We start from the raw sequence: 22,077 nt of genomic DNA, 5'->3' as shown, positions 1-22,077 counted from the left end.
TTCAAGTACAGATTGAGAAAGTTGCTCCAAAGAAAATATTAAAAATTTATCTTTGATCCTTTTCCCAAGTCTCAGATTCAAGAAACTAAATTTCCACTATCATGCACTAATTCCACTATGAGGAACAACTGAGCTGGGGCTGTTCAGCCTGGAGAAAAGGAGACTCAGAGGTGACCTTATCACTCTCTAAAACTTCCTGAAAGGTGGCTGTAGTCAGGGAGTTGGTCTCTTTTTCCAGGCAGCAATTGACAGAACCAGAGGACACAGTCTTAAGCTGTGCCGAGGGAAATATAGGTTCAATATTAGGAAAAATTTTTTTACAAAAAGGGTAAACACATACTGGAATTGTCTGCCCAGGGAGGTGGTGGAGTCACCTACCCTGGATATGTATGTTTACAAAGACTGGATGTACCACAGTATAGTTGAGATGTTAGGGCTGGGTTGATCTCGATGATCTTGAAGGTCTCTTCCAACCTTCTGATTCTGTGATCCAGGGAGAAGTCTGTGTCTCTCTCTAGGTCTATTCATAACAAAAAGAAAAACTTTAGATATTCTGCCTGATGCTTTGATTCTTCATACACAGGGAGGTACTTGAGATATGTGTTTTTTCATTCCGCTGCCTGTTCTGGCAGTAAGGAGGGAACATTTGCAGTAGCTGAAGGAAAAGTGGAGCGTGTCTGCACCGTCACAAAATAAACACAATGTTCTGAGCTTTTTCTTTTCCCAGTTCCTTTGTCACCAGATTTCATTATGACCTTTGTGATACTTTAGGGTCTGCCCCGACTCACTGTTTCCCTCATTTTGAAGCTGGAGCTCCATTAGAATTTCTATCTTTACTGATATATCTTTTTTTCTATTGTCTCTATACAGGTTGTAGGAAGCAATGGCTGGTATTTCTGGTCTGTGTCCATGCTGGTACCCAATTACTTATATCCCTTTAAAAGAGGTGAATCAGCCATAGATTTTTACTCACCGTGACCAAAAGACATGACTAAGGAGCTTTTCAGTAGCCTTGAAAACACCCTTGGTTTATGGGATTATTACCTCTTGCTCCTTATCCACCCTCCACTAGGAGGGATATGTCTTTTGTATTTAGTCTCTTACCTGAGAAATGGTATTACAGGAAAAGCACAATCTATTGGGCAGGTCATGTCTCCATCATGTCATTCCCCAGTAAGCAGGCTTATCTTATGATAAGAAGGAACTTTTGCCTCCCTCATCTTCCCCCAAAGATGTCACCTCAGGACACTGCCATATTCCCTACCTACATCCCCACCAAATGTGCAAGTGATCTTTTGTTCTTGAACATCTTAGTGACATGAACAAAAGCTGCTTCTGCTTTTCATTTCAGGAAGAACATTTGTATCAACTCCTACAAAGCCTTAAAGCATTACTGCAAAGGACAATTGAGTATTCTACAGATTTCTGTGAAGGTTCCCCACAATTTTGTTCTGTTTGTGATTGATATTCTGTAGGGTCTGTGCTAGCTGATACAACCAGATCGATGAATGATGCCATACTGCTTCCAGCTCAAGTGCTTTGGCAAGCATTACCTTCATGTTCTCCCACTTCATGTACAGTGACAGATGCTACCAAGAATCAGCAGGTGGTTTGGATTTTCCTTTTTATTCACCCTCCACTCACTCCTATTTTTGTTGCTGTGGTTCTTTTTAAACAGTCTAACTTCGCTTCTTTTGGCAAGGCTGTTAAACATTTGGTGGTAGAGGGGGAAAAATAATTTCCCCCCCTACACACACCTTGAAATAAGAATAGCAGGTTACCAGGCTCTGCTCTATGAAGTCCAATATCTGATGGTAAATGGATTTCATGCCTGGAAGATAAAGACAAATAAAGTCCCTACTTTTGTAATTTTTTTTTTTCTTTCAAGTTGCAAGAGACTGGGTAAGATAGCATGATGTGGTTTGCTTTCTGAAGAAGACTGTTTTGTCCATACAACTCTGAATAACCCATAAACTGCAAGCCACAATTGAAGATAGTTCACTGGAGGGAGACTGGATCTGGGAGTTAATAGTGGCCAAGTATTTCAGTCTCTTAGAAACTGTGCACACACTTACATAATCAGGAAGCTTCACATTAGCATTTTGACAGGAGCCAAATTACAGATCTGAAATGCTACAACTTTGGCTTCTCTTTCTGAATAATGTGACTAATTATCCCCAAAATGTCCTTGCACACATTTCTTCATTCCTTATGGTAGTCATGCCAGTACTTCTCCAGGAGTGGTGAGAGCCTTGAATCCTTCCTCCTGTTTCTTTTGTCTGCTTTTTCTTTGGATTCAGGCTGTTCACAGTTCATCTGAATCCATATTGACCTGCATTGTTGAATACCCTGGTTACAGCAATCACTCTTCCTAGCCTATTCCTCAAGCCTCCTTCCCCTCCTCTTTTCAAAAGCTTTTGCCAGGAGAGTGAGCTTTATTGAGATGGAGACCTTAATTTACCTTTATCATTTACTCTTGGAGTGGGGGGGGTCCAGATTTCATGGAGCTAGTCCTAATAGGTGTGGAGGATAGAGAAATCTCTTTAACTTTACGAAGCTAAGGATCTTTAATTGCTAATACAATTTCAGGATGATAATATTGGTGGTGATGATACCTTCACTTTGGTAGGGGAGATTATTTCATGTCTCCTGATTTTGAACACACTTATTTAAATAAAGAGATTTTCCTGACTTACATGACAGACCAGAACTACTACCAGTGTAGCTTTGTTTTTCTGAAATTCTTTAAAGTTCAGAGACTTCAGATATCTGTGCCTCGAATGATAAACTAGTACAGCAGTTCAGTTCTTTATGGATCTCAATTCCCTTTTTTGTCTGTTGTTTGGTAATTCATATGTCAGACTTCTGTAAAAGGGAAATCCGAGGGGACATCATAAAAGTCTGTAATGAGCCTGGGGATTTCAAATCCATGGTCAGCTTGTTTTGCATTAGACACTAACAGAAATAGAAACTGCCTTTCTGATCCTGAGTCCTGTATTCCCCATTTCTGAGTCAATTGCCTGTTTAACATCTATTGTCCAATTCTGTTTTTTTAAAAATGTGTCCACAAGGTTAAGACAAGACAGTGTCAGGTTAGCATGGTCAAAATCATTGGGATATGGAGATCTTAGTTTAGGTCTTTGAGCTGTACTGCCAGAATTTCAGAACACATATGGCCCTTTATTTCCTCACAGCTTGGACAAGCTCACAGGCACAGAGCAGGTTTAATCCTTCCTTGTGTGAGATGTTTTTCCTAGGTTTGGAAAAAGGTAGAGATAAGTGGATCAGCCTTTCAGTGAGCTGTATGACTGGATTTCTGCTATCCACTGAAGTTCCACTCCTTCTTATTTTGAAATTAAAAAATTGGAAGACATTAAGAGACTATCTGAGAGTAACTTAATCTTTGCATCTTTTGGGGAAGACTTGTATTTTTTTACAACTTTGACTACTTTCAGACTTAGAGGGTTAGAATTCTATGAGTTTCTCACTCATCTTTGTACAATCAGGCCCTTATCTGATTTTGGTGTATTGTGGGGAAAGCTATTTGATTCTGGTGATCTTTTTCTTGTGCCTTCAATGGTGACTAATATTTCTTCTGAAAAGTTTACAGAAATTCAAGATCAAATGTCAGAAGTACCACCTTCCTTGCCCTTTTTCTGAAAAATGGCTCTGCAAATGTTTCCTATTCCTTCCCCAAAGTTATACCTGAGTTTTCTATAAATTGACATAGTGGGAGAGTATTTTGAAAAAACAAGCTTTATTTCTGTTAACTCGCTCCATTCCTGTGTGGCTTAGAGGAAAATAGAAGTTTTTCCATAACCTTGTTTCATAGGAAGAGTTCCATTTAAAATACTTTTAATTCATCTTCATGCATTAATTCTTCATGCAAATTACCAGTTAGCAATAATGACTCCGTATGTATGGGTACAGCCTATTTTCTACTTGTAACATCCACAAATAATTTTGTTGTAACTTTTCAGCCTTTTTATAGGTTATACTGATGATCTATTCTAGTCATCCGTGTTCCTCCCTTTTGCCCATTTATCATTTTATGTTTTCCCTTGTATCTCACAACCTTAATGAAAATAAAAACCAGTCAGAGTAATCTTCATCTGCAGTGCCTCCATTACTGGTCAAATAGCAGCCAGGAGTTACATGATTAGTAGTGGTCTGTGAAGCTGGCTGTTACAGGAGTCTGTTTCATTCCTACACACGCTGTTTTTTCAGATTTCTGTTGTGTCCAGAGGAATCATCTCCTGTGGATTTGCTTTGATTTTTTTTTTTTTTGGTTGTTGTTGTTGTTGTTACTGCACTAGCTCATACTCCTTTCCTGCAACAAAAATTGCAAACAAAGCAGTGTTGGCTCACATGGCAATTTACCGCTGGTAATGAGTTTTGTTTCAAAGGGCAGAAATATTTACCGTGCTTTTAATGCTTTTAATGCCTAGTAGAAAGCACTTTGCTTATGTAAAGTAATAAAGTAATCATGACCCATTTTTTAAACTGTAAAGTACATGTGAAATGGTCTAGCAGCTTTTATGGATTTTTAGAGAACATTTTAATTGTCATTTTTCTTCTGACACATTTCTTTGATAAAAGTATAATGCCTTAACTGATGGCATTATTATTCAAATTGTTGTCTGTGCATTTAAGATGTTTAAGCTAAAACATTTAGTTGCTATGGTTACCCTGCTGAGTTGGTAGGCAGATTCATTGGAAAAATCTATCTGTAAATGTTAGTATTTTCTCTGTGTACCTGTAAATTGTTTTTATGGAAGTTTTTATGGTTGGACAACTGAGTCCTCAAAACAGAATTGGCAAGATTAATCTGTTTTTAGATTCTATTCTTCCTAAATTAATTTTATACAATTCTTTTTCATATTTTACTGTACAAAATATCATTCAAATAGCTGGAAAATAATCTTTTATTGAATAAAACAAAATAGAAACAACTTTAAAACTTCAGGTTTTGCCTTAAATCATCTCCCTGTTTTGCGCAGCAATAGGGCAGTCTGTTTAATTCAAATACTGGGGAACATAACCAACAAAATTCTGCTGTTACAATTTACAGTTGCCATACAGATAAGTAGCATCGTTTCTTAGTTAAGCTTTTTTTGTAAAGACATTTAGAAATAAAAACCTCATTTTCTGTGGTTTGCAGGAACACAAATGTTGGGCATGGTGCTGACTCTGTGAAGGGAAAACAATTTAACTGCAGTTCTTCTCTAGCTTTTCTCTAGCATTGCACTGCATCTGACAGCCCTTTTGTGTCATCTGAATAGATTTGGAATTATTTAATATAATGTGAAGTATAATGATAAAGTAAAATAATAAATTGTGTTTTGTTTGTTTTTTTTATTTTGTGTTTTATTTCTGAGACCTTAAGCAGAATGGTAATGAAATGTAATGAAACTGAAGTACTGCATTTCAGGATGTTAAGAATCTTGGCAGCACTTTGGATTTCATAGCAGGAGGTAATGCCTCATCACTGAGGAGAACTGAAATGCTGGCTCTTTTTTATTCTTTGTGTGTGATTTTTTTTGATTCCCACACTTGGAGTCTAGCTCATAGTTGTCTTCTCCCAACAGAACAGGCCAGATAAACCTCACTTTGAAACTCTTCCTCTTGAGCCAGGCTGAGAGATGTCTCCTGGACAGGGACCAAGAGCAGTGCTCCCTCAGCTTGCTTAGCACTTCATTAATAAGAAATGACACCTGTTTTGTCAGTTTGGCAAGGCAGAAAATTGTTTGTGGATATCCAGACCAGTCTGGTTTTTTCACCTTGGTTTAAACACAGCATGGTATAAAGTTAATCAAAACAGTGAATACTCAGAACTATTAAAAAAAAATATAACAAATGTTTTGAAGAGCTTTTGTATTTATGTAATCAATTACTCATCACAAAGATATAATTCATTTTTTCAGAAAGGGAGTATCTTCTCTTCGGAAATATAAGCAAGGAACAGCTCTAAAGAGCAAATCTGGAAAATAATTCTGGATTTACTTTTTGCTTTTAAGGGATCATTTATTTGCCTCAGTTCTGTGTAATTCACACCAGAGGTGTTAGTTGATTATAAATTGTGGGTAAGGAAATGGGAAAACTGCTGACAGTTCAGACATTTATGAGGAAGAATTTTAAGTATACACGGTATATGTGTTACTGCTCCTCTTAAATGTATGTTTTCAGTATGCTTCACACATGGGAAATAAAAGGCAAGAGTGACCTGCAGTAGTACAGACAGAAACTACTGGAGGAGAAAAATAGTAAAACAAGAAGGTATTAAATGCCTGCTGTACCGTATAATCACAGTTGGAACAGTGCAATAGAATGCAAACTAAAACAGTGGGCAGCCTAACTTTAATTTCTTGTACTTTAATGTATGTTAATATATTTAGTTGTATTAAATGATTTCATGTAATCTTTAGTTTACGCTTGCTTGCTCTTTTGGGAGTTCAATCAAATAAATTGAAGAATTTCACTAAAATCCAAACAGAGCTTGGATATTTATTTGACTCTTCCTCAGAAGAAAAGCTGTTAAATTTTATTGTAATTTAGTAGATTGCAAATTTATTTTGCTAATTAATTGAATTATTCTGAAATGCAACCTTTTGCTGAATTTTTTATTCTGATATTGTTGTTACCTTGCAGATCTGTCAAACTTCATTGAAGTGCCTTCATTAAAAAAGTGCATGCATTTGACTATATAGTTTATATTTAGATTTTTGACTTTATTTCATTTACTATCATAGAGGAGTTAAATTACTAAGTGTGAAATCAGTAGCAGGTATTGATCTAGTAAAAACTTTAGTTCTTGAAGTCAGAGACTGAATTTTTTAGGGCCTCAGCAGAATCCTTCTTTGAACTATAAGCAGGGGGACTTCTGGAGTTGAGATGCTCTTGGGAAATTCTTACTTTCTTGGATTTTCTGGATCTTTTTCGCCTGAAAATTGCTTAGCTGAAGTTCTGTTTCTGTCATAATCCTCAGCAGACTAAACAGCTAGAAATGTGAGACAAGTTTTTCACATACAGTGCGTTACTTGTAGTTTCAGGCTTGGTCATCATCGTCTTTGATGAATTTTCAGCAAACTTATCTTGATTTAGTTACTCTCTGATCATCTGAGGTAGTTGACTTTCATCTTCTATCTCTGCCAGAATTTTCTGAATGTTCTGATGAAGTAAAGAAGTCCATGAAAAATTGATTTATTCTCAGTCTCCAACTTCTTCAGGTGTAAGAGCCTTTAAATCATTCTCATCCCTGAACACAACTTTGATTTCTTTAGCTTTGCGTGTGTCTGTCTATCTTTAGATTTGAAAGACTGCCAAAATGTATTTATGCTATTCCTTGACTTGTGTTAATTAAAATGGGAGTAATTTCTCCTGTAATTAGATGTTTGCATTTGAAGTTTTCTTGTCTCTTCCCGAGTAATGAAAAATGAAAGCAGAAAGACTGCTACATAATTTCTTTTTCTTTTTTTGGGTTTCCAAATTTCTTACTGTCAAGTTATCGTCAGAAATTTGAAAAATGAGTTTATTTGATAATCTTATCACTCTCTGCTTACTGGATTGAAATGCTGCTGTTGTTCTTTGTCCCCTGCTGACTCCAACATGGTTTAAATTTTGTTTATTTGCCTGTGTGCTGGGAGTCTTGCTGATTGTCTTCTCTGTGTTAACAGATCTAGTTAACAAATTTGTGACAGAAATAACTAGAAGTTAATGCACATTTTTAAGGATACTATTTTTTTTTATGGAAATTATCAATAATTATAGAATCATAGAATGTTAAGGTATTGGAATGAACCTTAAAGATCATCTAGTCCCAATCCCCCTTGCCATGGGCAGGGACACCTCCCACTAGACCAGGTTGCTCAAGGCCCCCATCCACCCTGCTCTTGAATACTACCAGGGTTGGAAAATTGCAAAATAAAAATTGGAGCAGAATTCATGGGACTACTCTAATGATTCAGAAAATGTTCTACTGAACGTGGCAGTGATTTTTAAAAAGAACACGGAAGCAAAATATAGTGGAGTTAATATTTAACTTCCCAAATACAAACTTAAAATATTCAGGAATTTGTATGCTAGTATCGGTCAAGAGTTTTGTATGCTCAAATAGTCTACATGTAAATTTTTTATATTGATAATAGTTTTAACATGTACTTGTGGGCATGTATTTTGTAGTGCAGTGCAATTGGATTTGAAAATGAAAGGCTTTTTTAAAGGGTTTTCCTTAAGCTATCTTGTAAAAGGTCCTAGTTTGCACAGATGAATTTTGAATGTACAAATGAATTCACATATGTAAGAATTAATGTTTGTCTACTTTCCTGCTAGTGAGTATCCTAGGTTAATTTACCATTCCAAAACACACACTAACATGATAGCAGTGTGCATACTACATATTATTTGCCTTTGTAACCCCACGTAAATTGTGATTTGCATGTTCATTTTTTGCTTCACCTGCTCTTCATAGCCTTGACAAGAAACCTAAGGAGTGTGTTGAGTACAAAGAACTGAGAATCATAAGTCCATTTTGAAAATTTTTAAAGTTTTTTTGTTTGCTTGGGGTTTTTGTTTCGTATCAGACTAAATTGCTTATGTATAAATTAATTTATAAAGGGTTTGTGTTTGAAAAGCCTGCTAGGCTGCATCATGCAGATGAAGCTTAGTTATCTTCATTCAGATGAAGTAAAGTTGGCTCTTCCTGCATTTAGTTGCATGAAGTAATTGCATTATCAAAAGAAGAACTGGGTTAAGTCAAACTGTAGCCTGCAGCTTCTAATAAGGCAAATGAATTATAGTAAAATCATTATTCCACTGGTATTAACAATCTTGGTGTATGAAGACTGCAGTGAAATAACATCTAGAAAGCTTTGCTGGTAAGCAGTTACAGACTGTACAGTTTCAGTAGAACACATGCACAGTTAGCTGCTTCTGCCAGCAAAATGTGATGTAGATTAGAATGGATAACTAATGTGAACAACTAGTTCTGTGTGTACTGACACAATTTCATTTTTTCTAAAATGCGTAAAGTTCTTACAAAGGGTATATCTAGGTATTTTTTGTGTGTATCTCTATGTATCTCCAATTATTCATTATTCTTTCACAGTTATATAAGTACATGGATTGATCATGGTAGATAAAGCTTAGTTGTCTCTGGAACAGAGCAATTAATGAGAATATTCAGAACTTTGAATTCTCTGTGGTATAGTATGCTTGCAATCGTGAGCTAAAAGAGATTGAAGATATAGTGTGATAAAAGACTCTGCAAAAGCCTAACATTATTTTATTTATAATAATCTATAAATTGTTTTTATTCTTAAAGATGTAGAAAGCAATAAAAATCCCAAGTGGTGGTATAATGTTATACTTTACAGAGGACCATTTATAAAATGCCTTTTGTTGTATTTCAAATGAGAGATATATTACAGAGCAGTAACTAAAAAAGTAATTCTTATATTAACTGTTATGCATCTCACTTTGAAATTACTTAAGAATGTCATTAAAACAGAACTCGAAATGCATTCTTGGAGACTAATTAAGTGTGCATTCACTAATTATCCACCTACCTACTCTTTAGTTTGAGCAGCACATGGTAGTGACTGTCCATCTTTGCAGGTTGTTAGTAATTACTGAGATAATAAAGAGCTTGCACATTTGATGTTGGGAGTCACAGCTGAAGGAAAAATTATTCAACATGTTGCCTTATTCTTCGATTTTGACTGTAATTGTTCAGCATATTCACCATCTGTCCAACTGACTCATGCCTCTGGCTGTACTTCTGCCAGAGTAAAGATTTTGGACAGTCACAGTATTCATAACAAAAATGTGCAGTGTTACAAAGTGAAAAATTAGATGAACTTTAAGTTGTCTGTCTTCTCCTTTACATTGTTATAGATGCCATTGATTAAAATCATGTTGTTCAAATTTTTTAGACAAATGCTAGTTGACTTGGAATAGACATTTATGCTTCCATTCCACACATCAGAATGCACATAAATATATGTGCTTTATATATTTATATGTGTGTATATATATATATATATTGTGTGTATATATATATATATATATACACTCTTGTTGAGTGCAAATATGCATGGAAATTACAAGCTGGCTGTTGGACACTATGGCTAGTAAAGGATGCAACACTTAATTTCTTCACTGCTGCATAGTATAGATCCACTTAGGCTGGAAAAAACCTTTGTGATCCTCAAGTCCAACCATTTAGCCAGCACTGCCAAGTCCATCAGTAAAGCCTGTCCCTAAGCACCATTTCTACGGGCCTTCTAAATACCTCCAGAGATGATGACCCGAACACTTCCCTGGACAGCCTGTTCTGATGTTTGACAACCCTTTCCATGGTGAAATTTTTTCTAGTATCCTCCCCTGGTGCAACTTGAGACCATTTCCCCTGGTCCCGTTATTTGTTACCTGAGAGAAGAGACTGACCTGCACTTCACTACAGCCTTCTTTTGGGCAGCTGTGGAGAGTGATAAGGTCCCCCCTGAGCCTCCTTTTCTCCAGCCTAAACATCCCCAGGTTCATCAGCCACTCCACTTAAGACTTGCTGTAGACCCTTGATTCCTCTAGACCCAGCTTCACTGCTGGTTGCTTATAAGAGTTATATTATTATAATACCATGTATGTTTCTTTATTTAAATATGAACCTTTGTTACTAGGCTTAGTGTTGTTTTTGCAGGATGATACAACCTAAAGAACCCAATCCATTTTACAGCCTGTTGTGTTACTGTGGTAAAGTATCAATACCAAATATAAAAAAATAGATATCTAGAAACTATCATGCTATTTTAAGTCAGAGCTTGAAAATTTTAGGACGTGTCACCTTAAAGGACACCTTTAGTCTGACTGCCATCTCTAGGCTATTGTCTAAAACAACTAATCCAAATGTAGGCTTCATATCTGCAAGTATTGTTCAGCTCGGTGATCCTACACTTCCCAGAAGTTAAAACCACTGGGAATATTTTCTGTCTTTGTTTTCATCTAGGTTTTTTGTTCCTGTATCTTAAGGTCTAGTCCATTCAAAAGAAAGGCCACGTTTAATAACAAGGTATCTGTTAGCAGTGACATACCTCTGGCTTGTTCCATGTTAGTTCTATTCTCAGAGAGATTAATTTGAGGTAGCAGCAGTATAAAGCTACCTCCTCAAGTGTTTTTACCAAAACCTTAACATTTTGTTGTTAGTTATAATTAAACCCATACATATAACCATTGTAACCATTGTATGCTTACAAAAGCTGAATGTTCTAATTCTTTCTTTTGTTGCTTAAGGCCATGTTTGATGCTTTATCTGATCTCCCTGAGTGGTATGGTATTAAAGAAATGCAAGCAAATTGGATAGGTGACTGCGTTGGGTGCTCTCTTGACTTCTTGCTAAAGGTAAATCAGATATTTCAATTGCTGCTGTCTTGGTTGGGCTAGCTGCAACTCCTGAAATGTGTGATGGGACTGGATTTTCAGATCTGAAAAGCTTGAAGCCTCCTAGAAAGGATTATTATTATATTCATGCACAGACCTGCACAGATTCCTGAAGAATACCATTTGAGGGTTGAAGAGATACTCCCTGCTATCCTTCTTAGGAAAGGGTTTGTGTATTCAAGTGGATGTAAATTGGCTGTGTATATTTATGCCAAAATATATGCCAGATAATAAGCTTCCCTAAAAGCCGGAACATTTGTGCCAAGTGCACTATCAAGTAGCACTGCACGTTAGCTAGGATCTAGTTGGGCTTTTGCTTTTCTCTGCATGTCACCTTCTCTGTCAGAACCAGGCTGACCTCAGGCAAGCTGCTTAGCTTACATTTGTCCATTATTTCACTTACCATATACCATAATTAAAATAATGGAAACCACACTATTAGGTAGTGATGGTGCTACAGAGAAGTCTAGATAGAAAGAAAGGCGAGGAAGGAAAAGGAAACCTGAAAAAATATATCATTATCTACAGAAAGACTTCAGATTTTCCCTTTTTTTGTCAAGAGACGAACAAGGCTCCATGGATATGGTAGTGACAGAAGAGATTTTCAGAGAACCTGATTGAATTTCAGCCCTTGTACTTCAAAACTTTATTGTGATTATTTACTCTGGTCTAACATTCTAAAAGTGACTTCTTATTTTGAAGTACTGAATTCTTTAGAACTTCAAATTGAGACAAATTAAACCTTTTAAATACCTCTGATTTGCACCTTGCTAAAAGATACTGTATTTGTATTTCTATAAATTACTTTGTATTAAAGTTGTTTTTATCAATTGTTTCTAACAATTTATGTCAATACTTGCTACAGAAAAATCTCTCTCCAAGACCCCCATATACTTTTCAGTTAGCTGGTCTAAGATATAAACCTTGGTTGATAATTCCAGGTGGTAATTCTTAAAAAGTTGCTTAGGTTTACTATTTACATTTTATGTCCAATTGTTTGTTGTGCCACCTTTTATTATTTTATTTCTGTACATAAGTTGCAGCATTCACTTCATCAGAGAAATATGGTGTAAAGTCATATTGTAGCTGAGAAAATCCTAAATTCTCTTTAGATTTCAGAGGTAGCATCTCCTTCCAGTTTCTTGGAAACAAGGCATGCATATTAAAAGTGAATAGAAGGATTCTGGGTGGCTTAGCCAGGGATTGAGTCTATCTCAGTAGCACAGTGCAATATTACTTACGGGATTAGAATTATATTTCATAGATATATTTGGAAAAACTAAGGCAAGACTGTAAAGCAACTTTCTCAAGGCCTAAAAGTAAGTTTTGTCAAAGTTTGATTCTGGAAAATTTCTATAGTGCAAATGCATCTGGCTTTGGTATTTGGATCTGCGTATGTCTGTAGGGTGATATAGACTCATTAGCTGTATGGAAAGGAAGGGAAATCTATAATCACTGCACTTCCAGTGGGAATTTTTTTCTGCTCTTTTTCAGGTAAATGGCAAAGTAACAGAAGAGAAGGTAGCAGCTTACACATATACACCTGAAGCCATTTATGGAGCTTCCCATTTATGTATCTTACCAACTCACAGACTGCTGCATGGGAATAGCAGTTTCAAGGAAGTCTTTCAGAGGGAGTTCATCCCAGGGAAAGGTGGTATTTTTCTCATACTGCATTTTGTTGTAGAAGAGCAACAATTATAGAGAATGATCTTTGGAGAGTGTGTATCAAGCTGAGCAGGAGCTGTTCCTGTTGAGAGCTAGCAGGCCTTTGATTCTTGCTATATGTCACACAGTGTCACATCAGCCTGTCCTGGCTTCAGATGTGGCAAGAGCAGCTATGCTAGAATTCTTCTTTTTATAATAGTTGTAACACTTCATAGTATATAAAAGCAATGGAAGAGATTCTTGTTTCCTTGTCTATCAGAAATGAATAGTCCAAATTTGACTGTCTCAGCCCATTGGAAAGTCTCATGGCTTTGTGGTAATTTGTCATTAGTACAAAGACAGCAGAACTAATTCATGCACCAGCAATGATTTCTTCCTGTCATAAGGAATCTAAAGACGTCAATAGATCACTAATACATAGCAAAGTGAATCACTGATAGATAGTAAAATAATACTCTACTATGCAGATCCTTAGTTAATACAGGACTCTAGTGGAGTAAATTCAGAGTATCCCTATGGCAGTCATGACTTACACAGTCAACTGATAATGCTTTAATTGTTCTTAACTGCTTTCCTGAAGTCTTCTACCTCCAATTCTGCCTGTATTTGGCATCTGTGGTCTAGTATTTTTTTGTTGTTTGGAAAACATGGAAATGACAAGAGTAAATAGAATATTTTTTGTTTCTACTTCAGGCTGGTGTTCAGTATTTTCTTTTTTCCTTACTGGTAAAGATGAGGCTTCATTGTCTATATAGCATCTGATTTCAACAGCATCTTGTGGGAAATTGTGTTGGTTGTACAGAACCTGCTTTTATAGGTACTTCATTTCTACCTTTAAAAATTTGCTTGCTAGTTGAAAAAAAAAACCAAGTCTGACTGTGCTGAGTACATAAAGCCCTTGTCTAAGAGGTGAGCAAAGCCTGGAGAATCTTGGAGAACAAAATTGCAGTTCTTGCAGTTGAACCAAATCAAAGCAGTAACTGCACAATCACAATGTTCCTGCATATGTCTGTACCTTGTTGGATCCATGCTTAAAGCCAAATCACAGAAGTGCAAAATTTGCTTTTAATAAGGACAATGGTATATTTTTATATTTGTTTTTAAGTGGAAATTCTTGCAAAGCTTTTTTGTGTGTTAACAACAAGCTCAAAGGCTTTGGTTGAGTTAAATTAAGGAACTCTCAGCTGAAAAATGACAACCAAAAGTCCTCAAAAAAGAGGCACAATTCCACATAACTCTGCTATTGTATACTTGTGCTACTTGTGAATATACTTACAGACATTCTTCAGTTGAAATTAGCTGAGATTGGCATTTTACATATGAAAGGCCAACAATGGCATTTAAATGAAAAGAAATTTTGGATGGCCTTATACAAACCCTATTTTCACATTAACCAAGACTTTTTTAAAAAAAATCCTCAGTAACATTGAAATTTTAATTTAATTAAGTGTAATTGTTTTCTTTTCAATGGGCATAGTCTTGTAATTCTCTTTCTTCACTGTGTTCTCATTTAAATAATTAGGAGGTTATGTTTTTTGTGTTCTCTAGGAGAGAAAAAAAAGGTATTGTATAGCAGAGTAACTGAAAGTTCTAAAACCTTTAGTCTTGAATTGCATGTCTTTATTTTAGGTTACTATTATTTAAATAGATGGAACAACCAGTTGTCAAACATTGAATTTTTTCTTTTTACCTACAAAAATATATGTTAATTTAGAATCTGGTAAATCTAATAGTTTTGACAGCAGGAGGTGCCTGAGATAAAGATTTGACCGTTACATTGTTCATTATCTCATTATAATACTCAGCATACATCGTCTTACATTTGTACCTGTACCATTCTCTCTATTCAGTTATAATAATGATGTGAGCAAGTGAGTACAGGAAAGAGCACCTTCATAAACTGCAGTTATTATTTTGGGTTCCAGCATAAAATGAAAATTATTGCTGGGTGGAAGAGAGAAGTTATTTTTAAAACCAGTGTCCTGCCCACTCAGCTTCCTGCTCATGACGCTTTTTGGTTAGTTGCTTTTAAAAAATTAAATTGTCCCTTTTGTATTTTTTTTAAACAGAGGAAAGCTGTGTGCAATGGTTTGAATGTGGAAGTTTTCTGTATAATATAAATACCTCAGATACCTAAAATTTGAAAAAGTAGTAATCAGAAATAAATAAATGTATCATTTGTGTTAAGAAGCATGATGAGATATAACAGCCCTGTTCCCAAAATTGCTGTTACTTTACTTCAAGCAGATTTTATGCATTACAATACAAGCCTTCATAGCCTCAGCTTAGCTTTGAAGAAAGGTGAAAGGAAGCTCTTAGCAGCCCACATTTTAATGATTGAAATTATCATCAACTTCAAGGCTCTGAAAAAATTAGAAATAGGCCCAAATTGAGATCTGGGGTTCAAATCCTCAAAATTAGTAGTGTTCAGATTTCGTTTTTTTCCTTGCTGAGCCACCCAATCTGCATACTGTAAATCAATTTCAGTTCATTAGTTTTTACTCGTAATTCTCTCCTCTCCTATCTCCCCTTGCTTGTGGACATTGGGTTCCTCATCTGTAATATGAATATGAATGCCCTGTTTGGAAAAAAGTAGATTACTTAGGTGGCTTTTTAACACAGGTTAAAAAAAAAAAGATTTCACATGCTTTGTAGATCTTCTGTTAGAAATTAAATCATAAGGATATATGCTCCCCTGCAGTTTTATCTGATTTTTGGTGGGATTTTGTAGCATTGTATGATAGTACATAAACCGGGGCTTACTAAAACAGATCCATACAACTTTGCAGCAGCCTGTATTTTGATCAAAGACTCAATTTTTATGTTATAATCAAAATCCTACTCTGTTTTTATACAGGTGCTTTTTATAAGTATGTTTTCTAATCATGAAAATTTACCAATCTGACTTACTGTGCATTTTCATGCATCTCAGCTTTTTTGAAATGTGAATAGGTTTGTAATTTTCTTTCTTTTTTAAAGAAAACTGTTATTTAAAATTCATGTAAGTTTAAGATTAGCTGTATTGTAATGGTAAGTGATGTTCTTAGCATATCTTCTATTTTATTTACCATATCATTACATTTGTTTTCAGACTCACTTACTTCAGTGACAGCTGTGAATTTGCTTACCAGTCAGGAGATTCCTGTAGTCATCTCAGCAAAAACCAATTTTGATAATTTTCTTGATACTAAAATAGGTATGTGATGTTAGATATGTAAGTGGAATAGTATGGTTTTCAGTTGCTGTGTTGGAGCACAAGATATTTGTTGTGGTAAATATTTGAACACAGAGGCTCGCTCTCCCGGATTTTGGATTTCTGTTCTTCATTAGGTAAGAAGGAAGGGAAAAGGAGATATGTGGAATCTATGTGGGTGAAGAAATTTGCAGGATGATAATTTTAAATGGAAATACAAAATTAGTGCATTTAATGAGCTGAGTTTGAGGATCTGCGTATCTTAAGAAAATTGGTTACCTACAACATATGTGTTTGGCTGTCTCTCACCATCCTTAATCAAAACAGAACAGTACCATTTTTTGACAAACAGCCCTAATTTTTGGCTTTTTTTTGTGTGTCTTAAGTTTGCATGAATTATGTACATCCTTATAGAGAAATGTGTCAGATGGTAAATGTACAAAACTTCCAACTTAGACTTTTATCTAGTAATACTTGTTTTGAGGCCGGTAAAGTAGTTCAGGATAGGTAATAATTTTTTTCAGGTAGTCTTGCAGAGTTATCTTAGATCCTTTATCTCTCAAGGTAGCGTTCCCATAATTTAAGGCACCTGATTTAGAGTTGAGGATCCATAGGTGAAGGGGGAGGGTGTTGCTGGAGGATGCTGAATCACCTGCAGTGAGCTTCTGTTCTCAAAGTTGTCCTATGAAGCTGCCTGTCTTACTCCTTTTCTGGATATGGAGCCTGGTCCCCCAAACTGGGCAGCTAAGTACATACTCTTAGATAATATGGTTGTCCTAATAAGTCAAAGTAGAAACTTTGCTAAATTTTAAAAACCATGTCCATTTTAATCTGCACCCACCAAGCTCTTTGTTTACTGTTGTGCTTTGCCATGTTCTCAGCTGCATTGAGAAGGCAATATTCTGTTCTAGTCCTAATGGAAAATATTGTCTTCTTCCCTTTTTCCAGTGCATTCCTTATCCCTTAACGCCTGTTGTTACCTCCCTGTTGCTGATACTTCTTTCCTGTCCTGGGGCTGCTGCTTTCACTGCTGTCAATATTGGCTATTTTCGCACAATTGGGCTGAATAAAACCTGCTGACTGTGCAAAAATGTCTTGGATGACCTTCATGGGCCTGATGGAAATTATCCATTTGGGCTGTATACCTTGCTTACAGCATACCTGCATCTTACGTTTTAGACTTTAATCTGGTTTTGAGAAACAAAGGTTATCCTCATACAGGAGAAGCCAAATTATTGAAATACCTAATCTTATTTTTCCTTAAAATCTTCCAGTTTGCTGGCACATACTTTGGCCTTATGTCTATTGGAAACAGCCCAGCTCTTCATGGGAAGCTGTGGGTGCCAGCTGTTGAGTTTTGCCAGTGTACATTAATAGCATCATCTTTTCAAAAGGAAGCAGACTAAAAACTGGGACGTGCTTTTTTCCATTCTTAGAGCATATTGTGAAGTCACCTGTTGCAGACTGCAGGGCTTTCTGACAAATTAAGATACAAATATTGTTCTTGAAATGGCAAGAGTGTACATCTGCTGGAAAGATAAAATAGCAATTTCGTGTTTTTCTAGTTAAGAAGTTACTTGTCACAGGGGAGTTTTGTTTGATTTTCTTCAGTCATCTGCTTCCAAACTTCCACATATTGGCAGAGTTAAAGTAGAGCAGGCATTTCACTGCCTGAACTAAGGTGATTGTTAAGCTGGTTTAGTTAATTCCAGTGTGCTCAGCAACTATTTTGAGAACTTCTGTATGTAGTTTTCACCAACTTAATGTTGGCATTGTCTTGTTGGAATAAGTTTCTTTGCCGTTTAACAATGACAGTAATTGTGCAAGATGGTTCAAATTATTAATTAAATTATCATTGAAAAGGAAAAATAGGCAGGAAGATGTATCTCTGTGTAAATAATAAATGTTAGCATCTTAATATTATTTCAGAATACATGTGATAATAAAGCAAGCTAAGAAATTTTTTAATTCACTGTGAAAGGTAACCCTCCAGGTAACCCTCAGAATTAAAATGTGTGACTGTCCCAAATAATAAAACACAGAGGAAAAGAGAGCATTGGGAGCCTTAAATAGTGAGACTTGTGTAACTCATCTGAATATCAGTAGGAAGTATTCTTACTAGTTATAGTCTGAATTTCAAGCTGATGTTATTTGAATTGTTTCCCTGAGTTTATAAACAAATCATGTCTTTCATAGTAAGTTAAAGGGATAGTAATGTTTGAGACTGTTGCATTATGGTACATTTTAATAAATTATGAAATTAGAGCTAAATTAATATTGAAACAGGAAGACTTTGCTCTTTGTTTAGTCTTTGATTATATTAGCAAATAGAATTAAAATTTGTATTGTTTAAATATATTATATTTAGATAATATGGTTATATTGAAAATTCTATAATTCTATCCAAATTTTATAGCTTTATTTTTAGTTTTTTTAGAATCATCAGATTTTCAAACTTTTCTGAAAGGACAGGACACTGATGAATATTTGAATTACAGAGGAACTGAGAAACATATTTCTAATTATTGCTGTTTCAGTTTCACTACTTAAAGAATACAAAAAACATTTTTACTGTTCTTAAATCATTTTCTTTAAGTCCTTTGGGAAAACGTAATTCATTATAAAGTGACTGCCATAGCAGTGAAATGTTTTTTTCATCCATTCTAGGAATTCCTAGTACTAGTGCAGAAGATGCTGCAGTAGCTAAGAATCTGGGTATTTCTTTCACTGAAGTCATTGAGACATTTCCAAATGGTTTGGAGAAGATCATTAATTCTGCAGAGGTAGGTATACAAGTATGGATTTCTTTTCAGCTTACGGTAACAAAGCAAATTAAGTCTGTTTTCTCAAGAGTGCCAAATACTTTGTATTACAAATACTTTGTATTATTAAAGATTTTTTTTTTTTTTTTTAAATCAAGCCAAGCTTATGCTACCAAATTTCTGGGAATAATTTAATGATTAAATACATTGGCTCTACTGCAGCAGTAAAATAAGTTTTTTCCTTTTGTACATGAGAAGAAAGTTGAACTTTCCTCTGTATTAGTCTCAGTTCTATAAAGGAAACAGAATAATTTAACCTATGTTAAAAGTTGATTCTTATTTCATAATCTCAATAGATTCTTAACCTAAACGTGAACATACTAGTTCTTCTTCCACAAATTCATTGAAATGCAGCTTCAGCCTTTGTGGTATCGTGAATGCCTCAAAAGACATAGGAATTTTATCTTTAGATACAGGTCTTGAAAATGTGTGTTTTAGTAGCCGACACATTATGTCTAAGTGGTAGGGTGTTGCTAGAGGACATGAAATACCAGGCGCAGGTCCAAGCATGAACACCACCAAGGTCAATTTTTCAGCTTTTTATTTCAAAGTTTTCTAACCTTATATAGTTTTTCCAGCCAGGTTACCCTGATTGGTGGAAGGAACAACACCCCCTTTTGTCCCCATTGGTGAGACCACAGAAAACACATCAAGGATGTCTGTTCTAATTGTTATGAGAAAAATTACCTCTTTACAATAACAATTCTGGAGAGAAAAACTGTTCCTAGGAACTGTTCCTTGGAAACAGATGAGCCTCTGACAGGCCTAAATTTTCTCTCCAGTTCAGAAATCCTGTCCACAGTAGGGTAGGGTCTAAGTGGTTAAAAAGTATGTGAAAGCAAGAATAGAAAAACCTGAAATGAGCATAGGAGAAGGAAAGCTGTTTTAACATTTGCATTTCCTCAGTCTCTACCTTATGTTCATCATAGAATTCTGAAAGTTTTGGCATACAGCAACCGATAAAGATATCAGCAATAAATTCAAATATCTGCCAATAATGGTTGAGGGGGTCTACAAGACTCTTTTTCAGTCTTCTTCTATTCAGACCATAAAGAACATAATCCTTTAAGCAAGAAGGTTCAAATGGGCAGCTGGTATGTGAATAGCCTCTTGGATAGCAGGATGTTAACCAGTGGTAAGACTGAAATTATTATTTTGGCTCTCAGAAAACTGGTTTTGTTTGTTCTTGCACTCTCACTGATAGCAACTAAAAATTTTTCTTTTTCTATGTCTCTTTTTTTGTTTCGTTTTGTTTTTCAATCAGATCACTGGCATGACTCGGCAGGAGGCTTTAGAAGCTATTACTCAGCAGGCCAAAAAGAAAAAAATAGGTGGAGACCTAACGAGTGACAAATTGAGAGACTGGTTAATATCTCGGCAGCGGTACTGGGGAACGCCCATTCCAATCATTCACTGCCCAGCATGTGGCACTGTTCCTGTGCCTTACGAAGACTTACCTGTGGTGTTGCCCAGTGTGACCACGTTCACAGGAAAGGGAGCCTCACCTTTGGAAAGTGCCCCAGAATGGGTGAACTGTTCCTGTCCGAGGTAAGTTAGTCCTGTACTTGCTGCAGCCTGGGAGAGATTACTTTGCACCTGCTTGTTTCTTGTGCGCTTTCCCAAAGTGTTGCTCTGAGACAGGACGCAACTCCAGAATGATGTTTAGTTTGACCCAGCACAGGGATTTTTTTCTTATACACTCTGTAAAACTCCTTTTTTTTTTGCAACACTCAATGCCCAAACTGCTATTTTTTCATAAGCAAGATGAAACAAAACTGACTGGTTTTAAGTTACAGGAGAGAAACAAAGGGAAAACAGAATCATTTTCTCTGTTTCCCATTTCTTAACAGTATTTTTCACTTCATTTACTACAGTTATTTTAATTATCTTTCATCAGTGTTTATATAAAGCTTATAATGATTACTGAATTAGTCCTCTTGTTAAGGAAACTAATACTGTGTTCATTTTCTTGCAATAGTCAATAATAAAGTGTTCACTCGGCTATATAAATCTTTATAATGATGCTGTACCTTACAGATAGCATGTAATTCAGATTTGAAAGTAAATGCATGTTGTCATCACTGTAATCCTTATTGTTTGTAGTCCATCTGTTCAAGAAATAAAAAGTCTGAATTATGTAGTGAGAGAAGTGTTGTAAAAATCAGTTGTGTAATCTTGAGGACTGCTTAGATACTCTGTACACTGAAGGTTGCCTACAGGTTCTGTGGGAGGAACTGAACATGAAGTATTCCAGAGAAGTTTTTCATCAGCAATGCAATACATTGCTGCTCTTAGCACACTGACCAAATGTTATCAGGCTTCTAGGTAGGGAAATCAGACATATAAATGGCAATAGGGCTCTCGCTGATAATTCAGCTGATTCATAGCATCTAAATTTATTTTAGTATCAGCAGTTCCATGGTTCTCTGAAAACATGTATTTTGAACTTTGTTGATAACACGTAATGTTTTTGCAAAACAGACCTTTACTCCTATGTTTATGAATAAAAAATTTCTTCTCAGATGTGCCTGTTGAAATTGCACATGGTAGTGTATTTTAAAATGTGACCTTTGCAGTGAAGCCTTACTGAATATGATCCACAGGTTTAGTAAAAACCCCAGAAATGCCTTGGTCTACAATTCCTAATTTCAATTGAGAAATTTTCCTGTGACTGAAAGTCACTGTGTGAAAGGCACTCTTGGCTTCCCCCACAACCTTAGTTAAAAATTATTTTGTTGTTTACCAGGCAATAACATATACTTGTGATGTATAGCAAATCCTTACGATTCTGATTAGTTATTGTGGCTGCACTGCATAGAAGTTAATCAAAGGCATTTGTTTAGCCAGAAATAAAGTCACACAGGATTACTATCTTAGCCTAAGATGTGGTAGCTTACTGAAATTAACTTTTTTTTTTTTCAATTCTCATCTTTATTTGTCTTCCTAATTCTCACCTATTTGACA

General features: G+C 35.7%; 1 protein-coding gene across 1 annotated transcript in view; it reads left to right on the top strand.

The window, feature by feature from the left end:
* The window catches only part of LARS2 (leucyl-tRNA synthetase 2, mitochondrial), an 83,707-nt gene that overhangs the window by 28,973 nt on the left and 32,657 nt on the right, over positions 1-22,077 (top strand). Inside the window, exons 8-12 of the mRNA XM_005519042.3 lie at positions 11,284-11,391; positions 12,925-13,084; positions 16,190-16,294; positions 18,959-19,074; positions 20,378-20,661. Of these exons, the coding sequence (XP_005519099.1) occupies positions 11,284-11,391; positions 12,925-13,084; positions 16,190-16,294; positions 18,959-19,074; positions 20,378-20,661 (773 nt within the window). The remainder of the gene's footprint in view (positions 1-11,283; positions 11,392-12,924; positions 13,085-16,189; positions 16,295-18,958; positions 19,075-20,377; positions 20,662-22,077) is intronic.

This window comes from Pseudopodoces humilis, chromosome 1 (genome assembly GCF_049639895.1).
Source record: "Pseudopodoces humilis isolate 2021_Gansu_Grassland_sample_001 chromosome 1, ASM4963989v1, whole genome shotgun sequence".
In the NCBI taxonomy this organism is placed as follows: Eukaryota; Metazoa; Chordata; class Aves; order Passeriformes; family Paridae; genus Pseudopodoces; species Pseudopodoces humilis.
The sequence above is the reverse complement of the archived record's forward strand: the minus strand, read 5'-3'. Positions and strand labels throughout refer to the sequence as shown.